The 15,325-nt window shown below is 39.0% G+C and overlaps 1 protein-coding gene across 5 annotated transcripts in view; it reads left to right on the forward strand.

Annotated features, from left to right (window-relative positions):
• The window catches only part of WDR33 (WD repeat domain 33), a 71,343-nt gene that overhangs the window by 19,202 nt on the left and 36,816 nt on the right, over window positions 1-15,325 (forward strand). For 3 of the 5 annotated variants that reach the window (XM_066556474.1, XM_066556470.1, XM_066556473.1), the window contains exons 3-7: window positions 2,034-2,102; window positions 2,541-2,645; window positions 3,279-3,374; window positions 3,848-3,999; window positions 5,758-5,855. In XM_066556474.1, coding sequence (XP_066412571.1) covers window positions 2,034-2,102; window positions 2,541-2,645; window positions 3,279-3,374; window positions 3,848-3,999; window positions 5,758-5,855 — 520 coding nt within the window. Of the gene's footprint in view, window positions 1-2,033; window positions 2,103-2,540; window positions 2,646-3,278; window positions 3,375-3,847; window positions 4,000-5,757; window positions 5,856-9,584; window positions 9,661-10,022; window positions 10,079-15,325 lie in introns of those variants that run through there. The other 2 variants (XM_066556471.1, XM_066556472.1) reach the window with 2 other exon arrangements.

A 15,325-nucleotide genomic window follows, 5' to 3' on the forward strand; every position in this document is an offset into this window, starting at 1 on the left:
ATATAAATAAAGATAAAATAAAAAGGAGATGTTGAGCGTTGGCAGTAAAACTGCAAGTGTTCTGTATTTTGTGTAAATACCAACTTTTACATTTTGTCCTGAAATTCCAAGTTGGTGTGCAGTTGAATATCTTGTGTAATGTTCTGGCTTTGTGTTATAGTAGCTTTCTTGAGCTAGGCCTAATAAGTTTTTGGAGGTCTATAAAACACTCAAGATAGCTCAGCTACTCTTGGAAGCATAAAAATTAGCAGGATGGCTTCTGTTGCAGTCTTGGAAACAAAAAGGTTTAATAAAAGGCAAAATAACAAACAGAGAAAAATCGAGCCAGGTGCAGGAGGTCCTCCTGCCCCTGATAAAACACCTCACAAAAGCCATTGGTTTCTTTGTTAACTTCTTTTTCTAGTGAATTGCCCAGGTGGGACCTTTTGGCTTCTGTCCAATTGGCTCTCCTTAAGTTTGAGGTGAAGTCCTCAAAGTCTTATGAGGCAGCTTTTTCACCTAATCCAGGAGAGAAACCTCTGGGCTTCTTTCCTTTCTGAGGGGACAAAGGATAGTTTTGTCACTCCATCAACAAGGGGCACACTCCTCTAGCTTTTCATAAAAAACTGATTATAAATAATGTAGTTGTTCTTATTTTTGCTTTTAAGTAGAAATTTCCCAAAATGGAACATGAACCATTGCCCCTTCCCCTCCAAAATCAGGACACTAGAAATGTTTTCTTATCATTTTACTAAATAGCTCGTCAGCTTGCACTGTGGCCTCTGAAAGTCATTTCTATACTTAAGAAATAGAGAAAAACTAAGAAAGAGAGTTAAGAAATAGAGAAAAACATTAAGTTTCATTGGAGAAATGTTTCTGTAAAAATGCTTATTTAGCTCACCTGATGGGATAGCATTACTTAAGAAATACAATTTTCTTATCCAAGATTTACTCTACGAGTACTGGACATTACCCTGGAAGAAATAGAATGAAATTTAAATACTGGCATTGTTACAGCTGCAAGAGCAGCATTGCAAAAATGTGATGAAATTAATTCCATCTGCTATGGCCAGTGCGTGGTTATAGCTTGTCGGTGTTAACAGTTAGAAGGCTTTTGTAATAATTAATCCATTTTCTTCTAAGATCTCTTTGAACATCAAACATTTTAAACACATTCTTACATTTTAGGAATGCCCCAAAAGAGATTCTATTAGTAGAGTGCTATTCTAAAAAACATTTTTGAAGTCCAGGACCTTTTTACTGTGACAGGAATAAGCACCCTCAAAATTCTGTTCATTAAAATGTTCACAACATACAAAAAAATCTGATCTCCATCTGGCTTCAGTACTACTGTTTTAATTTAATGTGGTTCTAGAAAAAAATAACTAACCAAGAAAATGTGTGATTTGCTCTTGGCCTAGGAGGTTGTAGGAAACTTGAGTGGTGCATGCTGGGAATGTTTTATCTAGAATTGGAACTTATTTCCAATATGTGCACAGATCCAAATTGGTAGGGTCTGTGGCACAAAGCCCAAATAAATAATTCTAAATTCATGAGAAGTGTTTTTGAAAAGGTTTGGTTTGGCAACTCACAAAGTTTAAGTAATTGGAGGTGTTGTTATCCCTTGATCTAAGTTTTGGCCTTTTGAAGGCATTGTCTTCATGCTGGCTCTGCAGAAAGTCCTTTTGTAGCTTGTGCTGCTGTGTGGATTTCGTGGGGAGTTCATCAGCACAGCTGCTAATGGTGTAAATATAAAGCTTTGACACTGGGCAGCAGAGTAGCACAATAATGTTCCTTGTTACACAGGACTGCTGCTTTCCTGGAGTTGCTTCAATCTGATGAAATTAACTCTTTAAACATTCCTGACTCCTTTTCTTACAGCATAGAAACTCCACTTGTTCCTTTTCCTGAGTCCAAAGTCTTAACACAGTTCATTCTAAAATCCTTGGAGCACTTCAGAATTTCCCAGTCAGGATCTCCATGTGTTTCTTATTTTCTGGTATTTAACAAGGAAATGCTCTATTATGAACGAGGAGTTGTTTTCTTCTTTCCAGAATAGAGTGTGGCAGAGAGACCAACGAGATATGCGAGCGATCCAGCCCGATGCAGGATATTACAATGATGTAAGTAGAATTTTCCTGTTCACTGGTCAAGTTGTGCAAATAAAATTTGTCCAGAAGATAGGAAAGATTGTGCATGTCAGCTGAGGTTATTTTTGTATCTGCAAAAAGCCTTAAAGCTGTGAAGGGTATTTTCACTCTACGTTATTTTCTGTTGGAATCCATGTCCATAAAGGGACCTTAAGCTTGGGCAGGCTTTTAATTTCTGTGCATAAGAACTTTCATCATGCATTGGTTACAAAGCTGCTCTTGAAGATGCTGTTTCTGGATTTTTGTGTTTTTAATCATGCAGACTTCAAAACACTTCTACCAACTTACATCTGGTAATATCCCTGCAAATTATAACCTTGCTTTTCCAAAAATGGGTGTTTAGAATGTGTTCTTTTCTTGAAGGTTCTGATTTAAATGTCTTCAGGAAATCTTTTCTTTCTTCTCTTACAGTTGGTCCCTCCTATAGGAATGCTGAACAACCCTATGAATGCTGTGACAACAAAATTTGTTCGAACCTCTACTAATAAAGTAAAATGCCCAGTGTTTGTTGTCAGGGTGAGTACAGTGTTGGAATTACTTTGTTGTGTTGTCTGATTTAAATTAGACTGATTCTTAACTGAACAAAATGGCAGTTAAAGCATCTTTAAATAAAAATAGCATGTGCAGTGCATGGACTACTTCTGTGTCCAGTCTTTCCATGCAGAGCTTTAGGAAAATCAATGGTAAAGTCTGAGTACACAAGAGTTCTTACTTTGAGAGTTTGGAGTGCAATTCCTACCTTCCTTATTACATTTCAGAGACCTGACATGTCTTGACTCAAAAGAAAGGAAATTTGGTCTCTGTGCTGTTGGAGTCTCAAAACAGCTTTTAACAACTTTTTCCAAGATGTCACAAGTATTGTTTAGTATGGATATTATGTGCTAGAAATGCACTGGTGCCAATAAGCTTATTTCATCTTTACAACTAGAGTTTTTCATTGTTTTTACAGTGGGCTTTGTCCTGTTGCTACAAAAGTCAAAAGTCCTCTGGCACAGTTCTGCATTTTTGCCTTCTTGCATCCTCTAGAAAGTAATTTAGTAGCTTCCATTTCCACAGAGTCCCTGAAGAAGCTCATGATTTATTTGGATAATTGTGAAGAAATATTTGAATGTTATATTTGCACAGTTTAGTTAAATGTTTCTTTTGCAGTGGACTCCTGAGGGGAGACGCTTGGTCACTGGTGCATCTAGTGGGGAGTTCACTTTATGGAATGGACTGACTTTCAATTTTGAAACAATATTGCAGGTAAAGTAATCTGTCAAGATTTCTTTGTATTTCCTTGAGGTCTTGGAGCATGTTTTAGGAACACATCTTCACCCTGTTCATCATGGGTCTGTGGTCTGAGTGGTGATGGGAGCCTTAGAGGTCTTCTGTCCTGTTGTGATCCCATGTCAGGCCATGGCTACAGGCAATTCACTTAATGCTTCTCATTCCACCTCCATCCTCTGTATTAACTGTTCTCGAGAATGTATTACGAGTATTTGTAATGGTAAAGAAACACTTTGGAAACAAAGTGCAAATACTCTTATTATTTGGAAGACCATTGTATACAGAGTAAGGGATTTCCCCCCTCCCCAACATCTTGAATGTAATTAGATCATCATTGTTCTCGTTTCCTCATTGCAGCTGTTAAGTCGGAACTTTAGTAACTTCAGTGTTTGTGTGGATCAGAGAGTATTGGAATGTGTTTGCTAGAAGTTCTGTTTCTGAATTTGCAGGCTCACGACAGCCCTGTAAGGGCTATGACTTGGTCACACAATGATATGTGGATGCTGACAGCAGACCACGGGGGATATGTGAAATACTGGCAGTCCAACATGAACAACGTCAAGATGTTCCAGGCACATAAGGAGGCGATTAGAGAGGCCAGGTTTATACACAATATACCATTTTCTGTAGTACCTATTGCCATGATTAGACTGTTCTCTAAGTGTATTCTGGGTGCAGAAATGCATGGGTTCTGTCAGATTCTGGGAAACTTCCTGCACCACATAAACACAGTACTTCCTTTTGTTTCCACATTCTCACCGTTTTGCTGGCACCTTTCTGAATTAGTATTGTCCCAGTATCCGCCTCTGCAATATGTTAGAGATGTATTTGTCTGCCGCATTTTGCACTGGTATTCTTTTCATTTTTATATGGTGACGATGTGTATCAGTTATTCCTTTTTATACGCACTGTGTAAGACAACAATTTCATTCCAAATAAAGAATTCAGTCTTTAATAATCTAACTGAATAAAATATAAAGCCTTCAGAAATAAAACACCTGCATAGTTCTCACAAAATAATAAAACACTAAATAAAGTGAAGAACTGCTTGGCTTGGTGAAGCCAAGACTTCCAGTAATACTAAATACCCACGCAGACTGCCACATACAGAAGTCTAATGTTAATACTGAATGGGTTCTTCAAGCTTGAAACTGTAAGAAAGCCATTGAAAAGAAGATTGTAGGATATTCTCTTGGTTCAGTGTTGATGCCTCAGTTGTGCAAATGTCTATATAAAAATCAAATCCAAAGTGATACTTACCAGTAAGATGTAAATGAAGGGTGTTTCTAGAGCAAACCTGCATATAATTTTTAGTAAATGTTTTTAAAGTAAGCCTGAAGAGAAGCTGCAGATCCCAAATGGTGCTAAAACAGTGTTTCTTTGGGTTCAGGTGCTGGCCCATGGTGATAAAGGTTCACAGCCACAAACTCACTTTCCACTAAAGTCACCATTTTTCTTGGTAGGGTACAGCATTTTCTGCCAGAGTTTGGTTATGAGAAGTGCTTACTTTGGATTCAGTTACTGTCTGACTATCATGGCCATGCACTGAATTTCTCTACTGCTTTAGGCCCTTTCTTGGTCATAAAGATCTAGGATTTCACAAGGGCTCCCTTGTGGTCTTTCACTGCACCAGAAAGAAAGTTGAGTGCCTGTCAGTTGTTGGAGGTGGTCTGGCCCTATTCACATGGTTAAATAACTCCTTGCTTTTCCAGTGACTTTCATCAATCAATGTTAACTGCTGAACCTGGAAGCTGCTTACATGTCTGTAGGATTCTTTTCATGTTGTTGGTGGGGTGTAATAAGAGGGACTGTTTCCAAATTGCTCTTATAAGTGTTTATTTTGTATAGGTTTTTTTTTTCCCCCAACAGTTAAACCAAGTAGCATTTTCCTGTAACCGGCTTTCCCTTATGTTTTGCTTCTCTGCTGCAAAGCACCTGTGGCTGAAGAGGAGTTTTTTCCTAAGAACTGTTCTCCTATGCTTCTATGCAGTGTCACTTTCTTGTGGTATTCCCAAACATTAAAATCTAGGCTGACAGTTACCAAACCATATTGATGTTGCTTCTCATCCTGCAGAGAAGGCACTACTGTGTGCAGTCACAGATAGGAGGGTGCTAAGAACAAATGCCAGATTTTTTCCTCATTTGACAGGGGACTGCAGTGCAATAGTAATCCTATGCTGAATTCATGTCTTGTGCTGAAGTGCCGTTTGGCAGGCACTATATTCACTTAGAAGTGCCTATGTTCAAATGCCTCCTTCAGTGTATAACACATTACAGTATAATTTTGCCCTGTCTGAGAAGCATAGATAATCTGTTAAATGCTGACTTCTTTCCCCTGCTGTGTGTCTTCATGTAACAGTTTCTCACCCACGGATAATAAATTTGCTACATGCTCTGACGACGGCACTGTTAGAATCTGGGACTTTCTACGTTGCCATGAGGAGAGAATTCTTCGAGGTATGTGTACCAAAAGTACTGATTGGGGTATTTCAAGAGGGGGAAAACTTTTATTTTTTTTTTTTAATTAGATGCTCACAATACAGAAGTATCAGCTTGTCTACAATTTTTTTCTTAATGCTCCAAACAAGTTTTTGTTTGGCTGCTGCTATAGGTACCTTATATACAGAGAGGCTGCAGTTCACAAGGGCATTACACTGTTTATTCTCCACTTGAGCTCTAAACAATGGAGGTGGATAGAAAGACATTTTACTGCTCCTAATTAGGTAGAAACAGCTGTTTCTGGGTCAGGAATACATTTATCTTTCTCCAAAGCTTAATCTTTGTGGCTGCTGTTATTTCAGAACATGCATCTTCATGCAGAGGATTCCATTCTTTTCTGGGGCATATCTTTCATTCTGATTTCTTCAGAGGCAACATGGTTATTTCTCATTTCTTAAGAGGAAGAGAGTATTTAAATAGGGAAAACAGGTACATTTTAATCACATCATTTGTAGCACAGGCAAATAATCCTAGCTATGGTTAAAGTTTCTGTCCAACATCTATGTGCACTAAATTCTGGTGCCTCTCCACTGGCCTTCTTGAGTCTTTCTCCTTCTCTTTCTGCAATCCTAATGAGCAGTAACAGTAGCTTCTGAGAGCTATTCCTTTTTTGCAGAGATGTCCAAAGTACATAATTTAATAAGAATATATTAAAAGTCTGTTATGAGACTGAGGGCTGTAGATTTGCAGATAATCTGCAAAGAAGGTAGGGAATAAAAACATGGGCTTTCAGTTCTAGGTGTGTGAGCTTGTTCAGTGCTTTCCTAAATTGAGGAATTTTTTTTTTCCTAAATCATGCTTCCAACTTGGACCTGCATTCCATATTTTATGAAGTAGAGCTCTCCCTGTTTCATTTGACTCTTAAGGTCTCTTTTTTTACAGGCCTGTTACTCTTAAACTCATCACTACTTTGCAAAGACATTGAGCTTCAGCATTATTTCAGTGGTGACATTTTAACAGCATGTGTCCATAGACATTATGGTAGGTGTGTACTTTGCAGGACCTGGCAAACAAATTTCTAGGATATATACTTTACACCTGTTAGTCTGGAAGACCTCAAACAGATTTAGGACTGTTCTGCTTGATGCTTTACAAAGAAATCTTTCTGCCCTAAACATATTCTGTACCCTCCTCCAAGTATGTACTACTAACCATGTGGAGGAAATAGGGATTGCCTCCATGCAGAGTTGTCAAGGTTATAAAAATCCCTGCACTTCTGTGTTCTTGCAGTGTTCTGTGTAAAACTGGAGGAGAAAAGCATTTAATTTAGATTATAGAGAGCAGAACTTGCACTACATTTTCTTCTGTTACCTTGTGTCTGTTAACATTTGATTGTGAGTAGACCTCAGATAGAATTGTCCTATAGTTTCTTAGTTTATACATCTCAATATTCAGTTTTTAGTTTGCACATAATTCTATAAAGAATTCATTTGCTTCTGCTTGTATCATCTAACCACAATACACTTCACTATTCATATAAGTTGAAAGTGGTTTGAAAACTTCACCATCTTTGAATAAAATTGAGCAGGGGAGATTTTTCCTTTTTTCTACTGTCAGATAAGCAAAAAAACACCAAACTCCAACCTAAACTCAAAGAACAACAACAAAAACATCCCCCATACCACAGCAAAATACCCAAACCCTGATTGTTGGGAGGATGTCTCTGCAAGTATACAGGTTTGATTTGGCTTTAGTCTCTAGGACTGGTTTTAAATATGGTCAGAAGAGTTATTTGAAAGAGCTGATGGGTAACATCATTTTCTTGGTAGAAAATACAAGCTTTCACTCTTTTATTTGGAGTTTAGGTCCTTATGGCTTTGGGGTATTGATCTTCAGCTTTTGGCTTCTCCATGTGGGTTCTGCTTTTACATGGTTACAACTGTGACCTGTAATACTTTGCTGAGTTCAGCTGTTGTGTAGCTGCTCATGCCATTGCCATGGAGTTAGAGATCTGTAAATTAAATTTTTGGTGCCACTATGTCAAAGGGATTTTATGTACATTGTTCAGATCAAATACAATGCTGGGAAATTATTTTTATTTCCTACTTTCACACATCATACAGCTATTCTGGATAATATTGGTGCTGTGAAGTTGAAGGAGTTCTACGGTGTCCTTTAGGTCCAGAGTTTCACTTCACATGTTAAGGTGTTCTTCAAGTTGTCACGCAGAATTAGAAAAGTCAAACCTAACTATCAGTTTACAGTCAGATGTATTAATGAAAAAGATCAGCACTCACAGGGATAATATATCAATATGTTGTTCAGAATGATCTTTCAACAACAAGGAACATATTTTAAAAAACAGACTTGAAGATTCTAATGGTAAGGAATGCTTTTAAAGCAATTCTGTAGTGTGCATTAAAGTTACTGGGATAAGCTTTGGTGGTATGAAAAAGACAGAATTCCACACTTATTGCAGGTGCTCTTATTTTCACTAGAGCAAACTCATATTTATTCCTATTGTTTATTGAAATGGTTTCCTTAAAAGTGTCCTGAAGCAACAATTCTAGACTTACCTTCTGAAGAGTATTGGAAAAACAATGGAAGTGGTAAATGACATAAGATGAATGCTTAATGTTTTCCTGCAGTTCTTTCAGCTGTCTGGAATAGGCTCTGCATTTTCCCAGTAGTTTAACCTATCAGTACATGGCCTGCATGAGATACACTTATGAACTGTGTCCACTTCCCTTTGATTCCTCAAGGTGAAGGTGAACAGGACACCCTCCAGGGTTCTTCATGGCTTGTGCCAGAGGTTCTGAGTTTCATTTCTTCAATCTCCAAATCCCTTTTTGCTGGCCAGTTTTTCACTGCTTTGGCTGTTGTTTGTACCACCACAGCTTTCCAGGGCACAGGAGGGGGAGTTTGGGCACTTTGTTAGCAGAACATGCAGATTTAACAGGCTCCTTTTTAGTACCCTAAAGAAATAAATAGGATTAAATTCTTGTTTTCTTCGGGAACCATCTTTAAATAATTCAAGTGAGTTATCTTGGAAGAACTTGTAGGTAGAGGAAATAGCTTTGAGTGCCATTGCTTCCTCACAGCCTGGGTACTGCCTGGCTTTTCTCTTGAGGTAGAGCTGCTGTGGTCCTGATTTTGCACCAGCTGCTTTTACCTCTCTCAATTTCTGTCATTTCACCATCTTGATGATGGTAATGAGTGCACTTACATCACAATGAGTGCATAAGTTTAGTGCACTTACTTAAGTACATAGGTAGGAACTTTAGTGATGTTAAAAAATGTTATTTTAAAAATAACACATGGAAAACAGGCTATAGTGTAGCAACATTTTATTTTCATGACAATAATCTGTTCCTCTGAAAGGCATTTCCAATAAAATGATCTCAGATTTTTTGTCTAAACTGTTGCAATGATGTTAAAGCTGGGAATGTTTCTGTAAGAATATACACATGGATGGCTTTTAATAATGCTGAAAATATCTAGTGAATAACTAAAAACAGTACAACATTCATGTCCCTTTATTTATATGAGAAATTAATGCTATTGCTGATTTTTACTGGTGGCAGTGACATTCTGGGTAGTGTGTCTGTGCTGATGTATCCCTGGGAATATTTTGGGTAGGTCATTAATAAACACATGATTCCTTAATTATTCCCAGCATAACATCGTGGGCTGGGAGGCTACAAATAGATTTTGGATTTCTCAGTTCCCTTCTTCTTCCTCTCACAGAATCCAGTCGAAATGAGTTCTTGGGAAGACTGTAATGTTTCATTCTGAAGTGTAGATGAGCTCTGTATTCCCAGGATTTCAGAGTTACCTGCCTTAAGTAGTTCTTGTGGGGAGGATGACTCCACCCAGCTCTCTGAAGGATGCTGTAACCCATGCTTTTTGAAATACTTTGGAGATTTGTTCTTCTATTTTCTGTCTCTAAAATAGGGTGATATAAATAATCTTTCAGCCAGTGTGGTAGACTTGACAAAAGATTTGTCTTAGCCTAATTCAAAGAATTAAAGGCAATCAAGATTTTAGTGCATTCTGCCTGGATTTGAAATGTGCAGTTTGTAACGACATCTAATTTTTAACACTATCACCTACAAAATAACCCCTGTGTTTGTGCCTGCAGAAGTCACAGCAGTTGTGGTAAACAGACTTTTCATCTGCTCACAGGTTCTGCAGAAGTGTTTCCACCTCTATTCATCCTGAAATAACTGAGGGATTTATTCCTTCCTTCTCTTCCGTTTCTCAGTCTTTTTGAACAAATAATGTACCATGAAGCCCCTTAAGCTGTTTGAATCTATTGGATGGTTTGTATTCTCTGCACTTTCTGCCTGAAAGTGAAGGATCTCTTCAGAGTTTTCTTTCCCTCAAATAGCAAATCCTGAACTTAATTTAGACATGAGTTCCATGGGTAAAAGGAACCTGAGGAGCAGAGCTACATCTTCAGCTTGTTCTCTCACTTTTAAACATGCATTGTTATCCAGCTCTTAGCCTTGAAGCAAGTAACTTCTAAAACTGTTTCCTTTTCTTGGAATATAATTGAACTCTACATTGGGTAATTTTAAAGAATTAAACCCCAACCCTTCTGTTTCCAACTTTATTACCCTTATATGAGGTTTTTCTTTTTTTCCCCCTTGTCTCAACAAAGAGAGAAAACTCAGTAAATTCCAGAAGTGCATGTATGTCAATACCATGTTTCTTGTAAGGAGACCTATTTTTTAAACCTTCTGGAGTTTTTTGTGGGGATTGCTTCTTTAGACTCTTGGGATTTCAGGTATATTTGAAACATCTTCTAGCCTAGGTGCATCCCTGCATGAAAGTTTGCATTGGAAGGTTTTTACTCAGAACAGAAGCTCAGGATGAAATGAGACCTGGCTGATAGTGGCACCAACCAGATCAATCTAGAGAAGGCAAGTCCTTGAATTTTTGAACTTAAAAAGATGCTCTGTTTTGGAATGCTGGTATTGGACCAGCTCACCTCTTTGTTGGTGGGTTTTTTGTTTGCCAGCTGGTGTTGCAGGTCTCTGATCTTCATCAGTGTGTTGCCAAAGCTGAGCTGGGGCTGGGGCAGAGAGGTGTTGCAGCTAAATCAGTTGAGGAACACCAAATGGCTGTGCTTTTCATGTACATTAGGCACAAGAAATGTTTAGGAATTTGTGTTAATAGTGGACCTGTGAGAGGTTTTTGCCTACACAGACGGGATCACTTGCACAGTCTGTGATGCAGGAGCCCTGCTGTTCTGCTGCTCATGTTTTGCCAGTAATCCTGCTGCTGCTCCTTTGATTTTTTGTGCATGGTGGGCTCTTTATAGTCTCATGCACTTTTCTCCTCTCATTAGGAAATTTGTTTATCTTTGTGAGATTAAAAGTCACAAATACTGTACACAATTTCTTTCTTCCTAAGTGGAAGGTATCACACAACATATATTTCCCTAGCATCTTTCTCTACACTTTGTTCAGAGTTAAGCAGCACCAGGGACTTGGGGTGGGAATACTTCTCCCCTTTCCTGAGCTTGTAGCCAATCTCAGTTGCTGCTGCTTGTTAGGGTGGTGAATATCACCTACATTACATTGGAAGAATCCCATTTCTTGCTTGAGGTTACTAAAAAATGTTCAGGTGTCACCTGGTAACTCCGTGTTATTCCTGATAATGACTTTCAGGACTAAAGTGCATTGGTTTTCTCTGCATAGGAAACTTTATTATAGGGAGGCTTCATTGAAATAGCCACTTCTCTATGTGTTAGAAGTAAAAATCCTTCTGAGAGTTGAGAAAAACTCTGCTGTATTGACTTCCATCAGCTTTCTATTTGTGAAGTGTTCTGGATTGAACAAAAATTTGGGGTTGAACCACAACGTTGAGGTGGGTTACAGGAACCACCATTAAAAAATAGTGATAAAGTGATAGCTTCAGGCTTTTACTCTGCTTCCTAAAACAATTCCAGGAGAATTAGAGGATATTGAAGACTGCTCTTGGAGCTGGTTGTACCTGATATGCCTAAAAACTCTAGTTGATTTTGTGAGTAGTGTACAGCATACTATGTCTTAGAGTTCTGATTCTTACCTAGAACCAGTGTTTTGAAAATCCTGAAAAATAATAGGAAATACATAGAATTCTCTAGGAACGGGTAAGGGAGATCACAAGACATGAATCACAGCATTATGCTATAAAAAAGTTACACTGCACACTTCTGTGAAGGCTTTTCATGAGACAAGAATGAAGAGATGCTGTGCAAGAAAGAGATTATTTCAGATGCAACTTTGAAATATTTTCATCCCTTAAAATTGTCCTGAAGCTGAAAGTTTTACAGTCACTTATATTGAGCCCAAGGGCAAATTTTATACTAATATTTATAACCCATCTCTTCTGTTAAGTTTGGAGGAATAATGAGAAACCTCAGAGAAACCAGGCCAGCCAGCTCTCAATGCTGCTGAAATACAGGATGCTTCCATAAGAACTTCTCTGCATTGTTAAGATTTCTTGCCTCTGGCTCCTTTTGTGTGTCTGCTGATTGCAAGGGGCAAATAAATGCTGAACTAGGCAAAAGTATTTTTTACAGATTGTTAGTTATAAAAACTTGAGGGATGAGAGCTTAATTTCCATTAGTTGTGACTTCACATGGAATTAAAAATAATTGTGCACAATAATCTGTGTAGGGCTCAGGACCCACCTGCAGTGAGAGCTTTGTCATTCAGCCCTACTCATGATTGTGGAGGAAGAAAAAAAAACACCATCTAAGCAGATCACATTGATAGTAATGATAAAATCCTAAATTACAGAGACATTTGAATGCTGATGTTAAGGTGTGACCAGTCTTCCTTTCTCAGCACAAGTGTGGTTGTTGAAAAGGAGGCAGGCTGGGTGCCAGTGAGGATGGTGGCCTCTGGGTATCTACTCACCAGTATCTGCCATAGCCAGAGTTCTCAACAAAAAAAATTATCTGCAATTAGCCTTAAGCCAGTTATATTAGCAACTCATCTCTGATAAAGTCTTATATACATGAATACTCAGAATTGGACACTTCATTGATTAGATTTTTACTGGACTCTCTTTTTCTGACATACTGTTTCCTCAGAGAACACAGATTAAATGAAGCTCTTTTAGAATAAATGGTGGAAGTCTTCAGAAAATATAAAAACACAGTTCCTTGCTGAAAATAATCCATGTCAGTCCTTAGAAACTTCACCTTGCAGGCTTCTTGATGCCACTTCCATGAGTTAAACAAAACTCTTTATTTATTCAACTTTTATCTTTTTATATCCTCCAGTTACTTCTCTAAAAGCTTTTGTGCATCTAGGTAAGCATAAACCTTGTAAAACATTGGATATTTTCTTTCTATCATTTCTATTCTACATCCTTAAATTATTTCCTGCTATTTTTACATTTAGCTCTGAGTGCTATTCTAGATTTAGTAGTGAGACACTTGGCATCAAGTTTTACCATGTGAATGGTACCATAATCTCATATTGGAGATTACATGTTGCTAGGGACAGCCAGACCCTGGGACATGAGGAGACAGCTTGCTGTTTTCCCTAAAATACAGTGACTTTTATTCCCATGTCTTTCATAACTGCCTGGCATGAACTTCCTCATGAAAAAGCTGATCCTACTTGTGATACATTGCCTTTTTAGGAAGACACAGTCAAAATTTAAACTGGGAATTTGCTGAAATGGGATTGTATAACAGACCAGGAGAAAAGGGATAAACAAGAATCCTGAATAAATCTGTGTGAAAGGTGGCTGGAAATAAGAAGCATAGGAAATGTGAGGCAAGTGTGGAGGCTGTGTCAATATGAAAAAACTAACAACAGCTTGTGTAAGGATTGAGAAAAGCTGGTGACAGTGGGAGTGTGGGGATGAGAATGAGGTGTGGTGGAACTTGGCAAGTCACACTGGGCATTTTGGGAATAATTTTGAGCAACCTGAGTCACTGGATCAGCCACTGGAGAGGCAGGGGCTTTCTGGCTGAGTGACACATGTGGACACAAGTGGGCAGTGCCGAATGTGCCAAGAGTGTATCTGTGCTAATCTGTGTGGTAACAGTACCCCGATATCTCTTACATTTTGTGTTCTCTGTCAGGGCTTGTAGAGACTCCAGCTGATTGAGTAGAGTTAGGAACATGCTCTGTGTTTGTTCCAAAGATGAACATGGAGTGGAAGAGACCCCCAGGAATGATGGAGTCCAACTTTTAGTCCTGGTCATCCCCAGGATTGACAGCATTTGCCCAAGAGAATTGTCCAAACCCTTGTTGAACTGTGTCAGGCTTGGTGCTGTGATCACGTCCTGGGGACTGTTCAGTGCTCAGCCATCCTCTGGGTGAAAACCTTTCCTGGCATCCAACACAAACCTGTCCTGACTCAGCTCTAGCTGTTCCCCTGGCTGCTGTCACAGGTCATGAGAGTGAAGAAATCAGTGTCTGCTCCTCCCCTTCCCCTCACAAGGAGGTTGCAGACTGCAGTGAGGTCTCCTCAGTCTCCTCCAGGCTGAGCAAACCGACCTCAGCTAATCCCCACAAGGGAGGTGTTTCCCCTCCAGACCTTTCACAATCCTCCTGGCCTCCTTTGAACTCTGAAACTTCATGTGTTACCTTGTGCTGCCCCAGCACTGGAGCTGAGGCCACCCCAGGTCAGAGCAGAGCAGGACAATCCAGTCCCCCCTTGCCTGGCTCCCCTGGCCTATGGCTGCCAGGACACCTCTGACTCACGTTCAACTTGCCATCCATCCATCAGGACTTGCCACAGCTGCTCTCCAGTCCTGCTCTCCTCTCCAGGGTGGCCCAGTCCCAGTGCAGAACCCAGCACTTGCCCTTGGTAAAGTTCCTGTGGTTGGTGATTGCCCAGCTCGGTGCTGTTCAGTGAGGGAGGGATGCCATCATTGTCACTGCACCCAGGAAAAGCTATCTCTACCACCTGATTAAAATTCATTATCTTCTTTAGTAGTCCCTGTGAAGCTATGTGGATTTTTGTTTTCTTCTTTTTAAGTTTTGTCATTTTACAGCTCTAAAACCAAAGTATCTGAAGTGGCCCCTCAGCTCTAAGGTTAGCTCTGGTTCATTTCAGCTGGGAATATGACCAAGGTATCTGTGTATGCTTCTGCAGAAAGTAGCTGAGTAGGGAAAGCATGCAAGCATGTACTCAAAGCTTATTTACAAACTTCAGTGCCAGAACTTTCCAAGGGACTGATCCTTATCTCACACTGAAAATACAAATTGCCACTTAGTTTTGCTACTCACAGATAAGACTTTTTGTTGAAAACAAAACATTTTTGGGGAAGACATTTTGATTTTTGCTGTTGAAAGTATAAATGTGTCTTGCAGGTAAAGTAACTGTCATGAAATTTTTATATATTCATTTATAATGGGTAGATTTTTAGGGAGAGATTTTCTTTTTAATTCAAAAGTATTAGGACTGTTAAGTGTCTTAGCTTCAAAAAGCACACCTGTAAGTATGACAAGTCTAGCTATAAAGGAGAAATC

The sequence above is a fragment of the Molothrus aeneus genome, chromosome 10 (assembly GCF_037042795.1).
Source record: "Molothrus aeneus isolate 106 chromosome 10, BPBGC_Maene_1.0, whole genome shotgun sequence".
Taxonomy (NCBI): Eukaryota; Metazoa; Chordata; class Aves; order Passeriformes; family Icteridae; genus Molothrus; species Molothrus aeneus.